The 9,737-nt window shown below is 50.1% G+C and overlaps 1 protein-coding gene across 3 annotated transcripts; it reads left to right on the forward strand.

The window, feature by feature from the left end:
• On the forward strand, nt 1–9,737 carry SERPINF2 (serpin family F member 2). 3 transcript variants are annotated; one of them, XM_084650754.1, is made up of 11 exons: nt 1–123; nt 774–812; nt 1,353–1,416; nt 2,244–2,315; nt 3,680–3,754; nt 4,324–4,780; nt 5,127–5,270; nt 5,515–5,718; nt 6,603–6,745; nt 7,351–7,555; nt 8,815–9,737. In XM_084650754.1, exons 1-11 carry the CDS (start codon nt 8–10, stop codon nt 9,138–9,140), a joined length of 1,845 nt encoding a protein of 614 aa, XP_084506880.1. In that variant the 5' UTR covers nt 1–7; the 3' UTR covers nt 9,141–9,737. The 3 variants fall into 3 exon arrangements, with proteins under 3 accessions (XP_084506880.1, XP_084506882.1, XP_084506881.1); XM_084650756.1 differs by lacking the exon at nt 3,680–3,754; XM_084650755.1 differs by lacking the exon at nt 774–812.

Genomic DNA, 9,737 nt, shown 5'->3' on the forward strand with positions numbered 1-9,737 from the left:
GAAGGTCATGCCTGTCACTGCCTGGCAAGCGTGGGCTGGACAAGGGGCTTCATCTGTCCCATGCAGAGCCATCGGCTGGGTAGAGAGGGTGTCAGCACCAACAGAAATGCTTAACAAACCGAGGTAAGGGGCAGAGGAACTTGGTTTGGGGGGGAAGGGGGATTTGGCAATAAACTGGGGGGAACTGTTCCAGTGGGGGGGGCACAGTGTGAAATTGCCCGAGTGGAGGGTGTGGGGGGTAGAGAATTCAACAATGAGCTGAGGGCCAAGGGCCTCAGGGATTGCATGTGGGGCCAGCTGTTGGATTTGTGGGGGGGAGTTGAAATACTCTTAAGCTCTTCACATATGATTGGCAGATGAGGGAGAAGGGCTGCAGCCCAGCTTGTCCAGGTTACTCTGGGGACTGCCTGGCAAACTGATGCTGCCCCCCAGGAATTTCAGCTCTGTTTTGGGGGTGGTGCTGGGTGTTTACCCAATCAAGGAGTAGGAGAACAACCCCTACTAGACCAGGGTGAGTGCCTGGGGCTGGAGCCAGGTCCCAGTGTGGTCCAGGCCACTGCAAGTGGGCAGGGCCATGCCTGGGGCACTGGCAGGGAGCCTGGCCCCACAAGTGACAGGAACAAGAGTGTGGTGGTAGGAGGGGCTGTGCTTGCCTGTAAGGGGAATATGTGAGTGGGGGGAAGGGGAGGGCTCTGTGCTGCAGGCCAGCTATTGAGAGGGTAACACTAGTGATCAGCTCTGACATTGCACGTCCCATCCACAACCCTCTACAGGCAGCACCTGCTGGATCCTTGGAGCTCCCTAAAAGGCAGGTCAGTATCACTGTCCCCCATGGAGGCACAGAACAGCAGCAGATGTCTCTGACCATCAGCCAGGGGCCTGTCCCTTATCCCCAGCTTTGTGTGCATGGATGAGAGAGTGGAGAAGCTGAGCCTCTCCCTGGGTTGTGTGGGACAGATTTCATTTGGGAATCGTTAGGAAACTGCAATTTGCTCTCCAGCCAAATGAGGGTGAGAGGGGATAGAAATGCAAGTGTCCAGGGAGAATAAACTCCTGAGCACAGCTACAGCACTGCATCAGTGCTGGGTCCTGGTCAACGCGATGCCTTGCGTTGGTCCTGGACTCCAGTTCTCTTCAGCATCATTCACCTTGCCAGCTGCTGTCTCCCTGGGTTGGTTTCCCAGCAGTTTGTGTCTGTTCCTCCTGGATCCTTCTTTCCTTTCCTCTTCTTTGGGCTCATTATCTGTTGCTGTTCTCATTGTAATAATGGGCAGGCACAGCACAGGCACCCCGGGAGCAGAGAGGACCCAGGGAGTAGCCTGTGAGTGTCACTGACAGCTTTTGTATTCCAGAAATACGGCGATGCTGCTCTGGGGTCTGCTGCTCTGCTTGTCCACTCTGCACGATAGCCCACGGGTAAGCCACAGGCACAAAGCATTGCCTTCACCCATCCTGCAGGGCATCTTCTCTGTCAGCACACTCTTCACCCCAGTCAGCCGGGGGCAGTGGCGGGAACAGGGCAGGCAATGCCAGGCTGGATTAGAACAGGGCTGATCTCCAAATGGCTGGCACCAGATGCTTCTGAAGAAATCTCCAAACAGACTACAATGGAATAACCTGCCCCCAGGGGACGCTGCTTCGGCACCCGGTCAGTCAGTTGTTGGCTCCTGCCCTGACACACAAGGGCGTATAGACCTCGGTTTCTTTATCCAGTCTGATGTGACTGTGGATGTGCTCACGATCCACATAAATACCTAATGTTTTTTAGCATCCTCATGAACTTCAATGATATCTAGTGGCTGTGAGTTACAGGAGTTCATCAGGCACTGTGATTTAAAAAAATCCTTTCATCCGTTTGCCTCCTTGCTCTCATGAGAGCAGATATAGAATTGCTCAGTCTATCTTCTATCCCAGCCACTATTTTGCATCCCTCTCTCCTGTTCCCTCTCTAAGCTAAACAGTCCCAATCTTTCCAGTCTCTCTCTAACCATTTCCATCACCCACCTCGGGACTCCTCCACTTCTGTTACATCCATTCTACAAAGAGGTTACAACTATCTTTGCTTCAGTCAGCCAAGAGAACCACAGGGGACATGCTTGTCTCTGGCCCAGCCTGGAGGGACGTGGCAGGAAGTGAGCCAGAGGGGAGTGATTTCCTCAGCCAAACCTGGAGGAAGCTATTTGGTATCCAACTCTGGGCCTCTTCCCTTTCCCCCAACTCTGACTCAGTTCATGTCCTTCCAGTTTCCTTTGGCACATGCCCTTGAGATGGAGACTCCCCCGCGCGACGACGCTGCCCAGCAGGAGAGCCCTGAGGTAAGAGGTGACAGACTCCCATATGTTGAGGTTTCTCCAGGGTATTTGTAAAGCTCTACCAGCTCACCTTGGTCTAGTCCTGCCAGTGCCACCTTCAAACACATGCCAAAAATACGGGGATGTCCAACTTCATTGTGTGTAGAGTCTGCCATATGCACTGCATCCCAAATATGGTCACCTGACTTTCAATGGCACTTAGACACCTCACTCCCTTACACTGGTTCGAAAATCCTAACCTTAAGTGAGAGGCCAGCATATGGTATAGGTCAGTGGCTCTCAACCTTTCCAGATTACTGTACCCCTTTCAGGAGTCTAATTTGTCTTGTGTACCCCCAGTTTCACCTAATTTAAAAACTACCTGTTTACAAAATCAGACATAAAAACACAAGTGTCATAGCACACTATTACTGAAAAATTGCTTACTTTCTCATTTTTACCATATAATTATAAATCAATTGGAATATAACTATTGTACTTACATTTCACTGTATAGTACATAGAGCAGATTGTCTATATGAAATTTCAGTTTGTACTGACTTCACTAGTGCTTTTTATGGAGCCTGTTGTAAAACTAGGGAGATAACTAGATGAGTTGATGTACCCCTGGAAGGCCTCTGTGTACCCCCAGGGATATGCGTACTCCTGGTTGCGAATCACTTGTATAAAGGACAGAAATTGATGTGTAAAGAGATTGGCTGGTGAATTATTTAGTCATAATACCAATTAAGGAAATTACCAGCTGTGGGCAAGGAAGAATAGAGGCTTGTGTCTGAAACTGTGTCTGTCTTGGCTCTTACACTGTGCTCATCCCTGTGTTACCTGAGTGCCTCATGGATCTGTTCAAATACACACAAGGAAACCTCTGTATGTCTCTCCCTCTCCCCATGCTATTCTGTAGGGAGGGTTTTTGTCATTTAGGTGGAGTTACTGAGGGCTGGTTAGGTCCAAGAAGTGACCAGCATTGTAGATGTAGAGGCTGTGACACCCACAGAGAACGCTGCAGAGATGGTGCGAGGCAGATCTGCAATGCTAGAGGTGTGGAGAGGAGGAGAGTTCGGGGTTGATGATGCTGGAGCTACAGCCAGAAGAGGCAAAGGAAGGCCTGAACAAGAAGGAAACCAGAACTGGAGTGCAGGAGACTCCTCGTGCCAGGAGAAAGATGTTAGCCGGAGATATTTAACTGAAGGAAGCTGAGATGAAGCCATCTTTTCACTTAGCCAGGGCAGATCAAGAGAGTAGGCAGGGAGGAGTGACCGACTGCCTTGGAAGACCTTGGCTTGGCCCGTTTTCTTTGGAATAAGGCCCTTTCTATTTTCCAAGTTTGTGCTAGTGTGAAATCCTGAATAACTGCTTTCAACCTTCAGGGCCCTGCAGTGAAAAATGACACCAGCATAGAGAATCCAGAGTGGGATCCCTCAGCACTACAGCGGACCAGTCAGGTAACAGAGAGGACGGGGACGCTGGCCAGAGCTGGGGCTGATCTTCCGGCAGAGCAGTACAGGCACAAGGGGTGAGGCTGTCACTAGCTCAGCATATTCTGTCCTGGGATGTACTGTGTCAACACACAGAGGCCACCTCGGCACTAATACTCCATAGTCAAAGAATACACACAAGTTTTGAGAAGGGACTGGATGCAACAGGTCCCTCATCATCCTCCCCTTTAATATAGGTCATCATCTGGTTGCTGTTATTGTCAGGGGACTTGGTCCCTCTGCTCTTCAATGCAGCTCTGATAGGAGCTGCTCAGATGTCAGGACAGTGCTGATCTTTCAGATTGCTGATCAGTTCCCTCTGGGTAGCCCTCCCTCTCACCGACTACCTGTACTGCTTCCTCACAGAGCATGTAGCCTGTGCCAGCTAACCGGCACTGCTGCCTCCCCACCAGTGTGAACTGGACCCATTCGTCCCCTCCCTGTGACAAGCCACCTGCAGTCCCACTAAGAGAGTGAGGAATGCAGCTCTGTTTCCCTGCTTTCTCTCACTGTAACATCCTTCTGTTTCGTTACAGCACTCTGAAGAGGCTGGAGCCTTAGAAGGCGATCCACAGTTTGTTCCCACCACCACTCTTCTGCCAGTAGTGGATCCAACCCTGCCAAATGCTGCAGTGTCAGATTCCACCTCTGACACCTGGGAAGACATCCATGGGCCTACACTGCCACTTCCTACCACTACCAGCACCACAAGCCCTGGGGCTGGCCTCACAAGCTCAGAGGGCCATCTTGTCACCAGGACAGTAGGAGATCACAAGCAGGTGCTGGAAGGGCAAGAAGTTGATTCCTCTGAAGAGGAGGAAGAAGGTCAAGAGAGAGGCTGTGACATGTCTCAAGAGCAGACACACAGGCTAGCAGAAGGTCTGATGAAATTCACCATCGATCTCCTGACAGAGGTCCAGCTGGAGACCAGCAGACCCAATGTGATCCTGTCTCCCCTCAGCATCACCCTGGCATTGTCCCAGCTGGCACTAGGTAAATTACTACGTTCAAACAGCACAAGCTTTCACCCTCTGTAATGTTCCCTCTAGGAGAAGCACCCATAGCCAATGTCCAAAATGCAGACACTAAGCCGGGCACCCTCTGGCTTTATTTACTAAGGGGCATGAGGTGACGTTCCCTTGAGGCTGGTCTCAGTTTCACTTGCTGGGACAGCACGGACCTGGCCAGGGGGTGCTGTGACAGTGCTGCTAATGCCTTACACTCAGGCCACCAGCGTCTCTCTGGGAAGACATCAGATGCCCAGCCACAGAGGGAGGTGGTCAGAGCACCTGCCCCTCAGCCCCTCAGATACTGACACAAATCTGATGTTGCTTTTAAGGAGCAGCAAACCAGACGGAGAAACGCCTGCTGGAGGCACTGCACCTGGAATCAGTGCCCTGTCTCCACCACCTGCTGAGCAGCATTCGCAGGCGGCTCACAGGGTCCATGCTCAGAGTAGCTTCACGCGTCTATCTGCAGAAAGGTGAGAGCCAGGAATGGGGAATTCCTACTGGGGTGGGGCTGTTGAATAAAACTCTCTGGGACGCACACACAGACTGAAGCAGCTGGGCTGACAGAAAAGTGACACCTGTTAGTTTCCTGAAGTACTCCCTGTGGGGATGCCCCTGCTATCTGGTGAGCACATTTGGCTTCACACTGCACTGTCTGACACGCTGAGCGAGTTTCATCAAGGCCAGATGACGTCATGTCAAGTTCCTTCCTTGCAGGGTTTGAGGTTAAAGAGAAATTCTTGGAGAACTCAGAGCAATTCTATGGGGCAAAGCCTGTGACCCTGTCTGGGAACAATGAAAATGACCTCATAGCCATAAACAAGTGGATAAAGGAGGCTACTGAAGGGCAGATATCCACCTTCCTGGATCATCTCCCTGCAAGGACTGTGATGCTCCTACTCAATGCTGTCCACTTCCAAGGTGAGCTTCAGCGCACTCCACAATCCCCACTTTCCAGGTCTTTCCCTCAGTGACTAGCTGGGGTTCCGGGTCCTTTCCCCAGGTGAAGTAGCTGCATGTACTCAGGTGGAATCTCCTTTCATTTCTTCCCCATTTTGCTAGATTCCTCTTTTCCTTCCCCTGCATGTATGCAGCTCCCCTTGTTTAGTCTTGTCTTCAAATCCCATTACAGCGCAGCCTCTTAACTTCCTCACCTGTGCTACACATGTTAACTGACCCAGGAGCCAGAACTAACCCACAGCGGCCCTGTTACCTTGTTGGTCCTGGTCCCTGGGACGCAGCACATCACCTTGCTCTTCTTAGCCAGGTCACACACACTTCATTAGGTGCCCAGCAAGGTGCTCTGAGGTGCTCCTGTGAAGTACTGGCCAGGGTTTCAGCCCAGCCCAACCTTAGCCTGGTCTTCCTCTAATTCCCTGAGGGCTGAATACCTCCATGCTGTCAGGAGCCTGGCCTGTACTCTTGCAGGAGCTCCTTGCACTATCACTGATGTTGGCCTCCTTCCTCAATCCCTGCATTACTGGTGGCTCTACAGCTGTCTCTTTTCCTCCATCACTGACTTTATCCTGCACTTACAGACATTCTCTACTTCCTCCCCACAGCACCTCAGTCTTCTCCCTCACTGAGGCACAAAGAGGGGATGCCATTAGGCGTTGGCTCATTCCACTGCACCACACAGCCTCTCCTGAGGATAAAGACATCCTGAACTCACAATTCTTCCTGCTCTGACACTTCTTTCTGCTCCAGTCCCCACTCACCTGTTCGCTGATGCTTTGTCAGGCACTTTCCTTTGTTTTTCATTCAGATTTGGGTTTGATTAATTACAAATTTATGGTTTTGGACAGGATTTTGGAGGCATAAATTTGACCCCAGCCAGACTGGGCCAGATATATTCCACCTTGATGACCAGTTCATAGTTCCCGTTGAGATGATGAAAGCTCAGAAATATTCCCTGAGCTGGTTTACTCTGGATCCCCTGGAGGTTCAGGTAAGAGTCTGTCTAGGGTGCTGCCGGGCAGCTACAGGAATATCCCTTTGTTATTGCAATACCTCCACTGTATTCATGTTCTATGAGAAGAGATGAGTAATACCTGTTCACAGACGCAGGACACAGAAGTTCTTTTCAAACATCTTTTGCCTTCATTCCCTGAAAGGCTGTAACATCTTTGCCCTCAAATTCACGGGGATGATGGACTAGATGGGACCTAATGGACCTTTTGGATAAGTCTGAGAGAAAAAGCAACATGGAGATGGAATTCTCCCATGAAAATTGGGAGGATCTCTTCAGAACAGGGCCACTGCAGTGTAAATGCAGTTCATTTTACAGGGTGAACTTTGTGTTTCTCATATCTTTGGTCTCCACCTGCCTTGTGGATAAATACTGGCTCTGAGCATTAGCCCTATCTGTTCCAGTCTGACCTCTGTCTCCCTGGGATAAACAGCCACTCCACTCCCATCATGCTGCCCTCCTCCCCCTGGCTAATTGTTCTATTGAAAAATCAGCCATGAGAGGAAGTATCCCTTTCTGAGCCCTCATTGGCTTTACTTGGCTGTTTCCTATTCCACCAGTTCTTCTGATTGGTTTGTTTCCAGGTAGCCAGGTTTCCCTTTAAGGGCAACATGAGTTTTGTGGCCATTGTCCCAAACCAGTTTAAGTGGAACGTCTCCCAGGTGCTGGTGAACCTCAGCCATGACAAGCTGCACAGTCGTTTCCTCAAGGAGAAGCCCACCATGGTAAAGATGCCCAAACTGCATGTAGATTACCAGCTTGAACTCAACCAAGTCCTCAGCCAACTAGGTAATGCCCAGGGTGAGGTTTGCACAGCATGAATGGGTTGGGCTGATTGCAGTTATCTGTGCACTGAAGCTCAGAACTGATCTCCTTGCTCGAGGCAACTTCAAAGACCATGTAACTCTTTACTCTTCTCCCTGTTCCTGTCCTTTGCTTTTTTAGCACCAGCCTTTTCTCTGCCCATCCCGCAAAAATGTGGCCACTGTTAGTCTGAGAGCCTTCTTCACTGCAGTTCCTGTAACTGTCTCTCCCTATCTTCCCCTCCTTCAGCTCTCCATCTCACTTCCAAACTCAGCTGTGACCACCTTTCCCCTGCCTGTGACCTCGATTTATTTCCCCTTGATGTTAGGATGTATGAACTGCCAAGACAACCATGCTTCTCAGTGACAATGCAGATCACAAAGCCCAGAACAAAGTGTGTGAGAACTAAGGACAAAACAGTCATTGTTAAGAGGATCCGGACCGGGTTATGAAATGGACTTCCAGATGAGATTAGGCAAAAACAGAGTATGAGTGTGTTTAGGAAATGCAGCAGAACCTTCCTCATGGACAAAACATTTCCAGCATAGCAGGAATGACCTTAACCACAAAGCCCCTGATCTACCCTAGCACCCTTCAGAAAACAAAATCTGCAACCAACCAATCAACGCTAAGCAGCAAACAAAATATACCCCATCAGAGCTTTCCCCCCCACAAGGGAGAAATGCCAGAGACTCTATGAATTCCACTAGGGACATCACTGTTTCTACTGGTTTTATGTGGAAGGTGCTCAGATACCATGCTGTGGGCAGCAGTATAAAGCCCTAGGATATGATCAGTCCATATGAAAGCTGTGTTTGTTTGGCACTTGCAGATCTCCATACAGGGAAGGACTGGTAAATCTGGCCAGAGTGCACTTTTCCTTCCTCTGCCTGGCCAGTCCCTGGTGTTGTGCATAGAATACAGTGATACAGGCGGCTGCCGCCTCTACAGCAAAGGTTCTCAAACTGGGGGTCAGGACGCCTGAGAGGGGTGTGAGCTGTCAGCCTCCACCCCAAACCCTGCTTTGCCTCCAGCATTTATAACAGTGTTAAATATTTATGTGTTTTTAATTTATAAGGGAGGGTTGCACTCAGAGGCTTGCTATGTGAAAGGCATCACCTGTACAAAAGTTGAGAACCACTGTTCTACAAAGATGAAATGAATGTCTGAGCCAATGGCATGCCATGGCACCGAACTAGTGAACAGACAGGCTTCTGTTTGACCCCAATTTGATTTCTATTTAGGCCTCGGGGAGTTGTTTTCAGCCCCAGACCTGCAGAAGATCACAGATGAGCCTCTCTTTGTATCCAGCATCCAGCACCAGTCCACCCTGGAGCTTGCAGAAGATGGCGTGGAGGCATCAGCTGCCACCAGTGTCATGATGTCTCGTTCACTCTCCACTTTCAGCCTCAACCAACCCTTTCTCTTCATCATCTTTGAGGAGACAACGGGCATCCCACTCTTTGTGGGCAGCATCCAGAACCCCAACCCCAATGCTGCCAAACAGAGAAAAGAGCCACAGGACTTGCCTAACCTGAAAAATGCCATCAAAAATAGTATCCCCAAATAAGGGAGGAGCAGTGCCTAGGAATCCTGGGACTGCTGCCTGTGAGACCTCTGTAGCAGGGTCTCTCTCCCTTGACCAGGCTGCCATCAGAAGCCCTTCTGCCCCATCCCAGTGGGTCCCCTCTGGCAGGGCTCTCTAGAACCCCTCAACACCACTCTTGAGCAGCAGTGCTGGGTACCTCATTGTCTTGAATACTCGTTAGCTTCTGACAATGTCTCTATGCAATTGGACAAAGACAAGAGGTGTAAAAGCTGCTCTTCCTTCTGAGCCCCTCATGCACATTCCTTGGTCAGGACATTGACCAAATAGCAGGACTTGCTTGTCACTATATAGGCCAACGGCAGCTAAATCAAACTGACTAGCAGCCAGTTGCCTTCCCTGGGATGTGAGTCTCAGCTAATACTTCTGATAAAGGTTCTGCCTAGAATATTCCTGCCCCTGTCCCCCTGGGTACTGGGATTTGCTGGGTGTGTGCACAAGGGAGGGGGTTTATTTCTATCCCTAGCACCAGCCCTTCACCTGGGATTTTGGAGGCATATTTTGTAAATTGTTTTTTTTAGTAATTTTTATGTTGGCACAATAATAAAGAGTAAAACAGAA

The sequence above is a fragment of the Lepidochelys olivacea genome (genome assembly GCF_965140295.1).
Source record: "Lepidochelys olivacea isolate rLepOli2 genome assembly, chromosome: 17".
In the NCBI taxonomy this organism is placed as follows: Eukaryota; Metazoa; Chordata; order Testudines; family Cheloniidae; genus Lepidochelys; species Lepidochelys olivacea.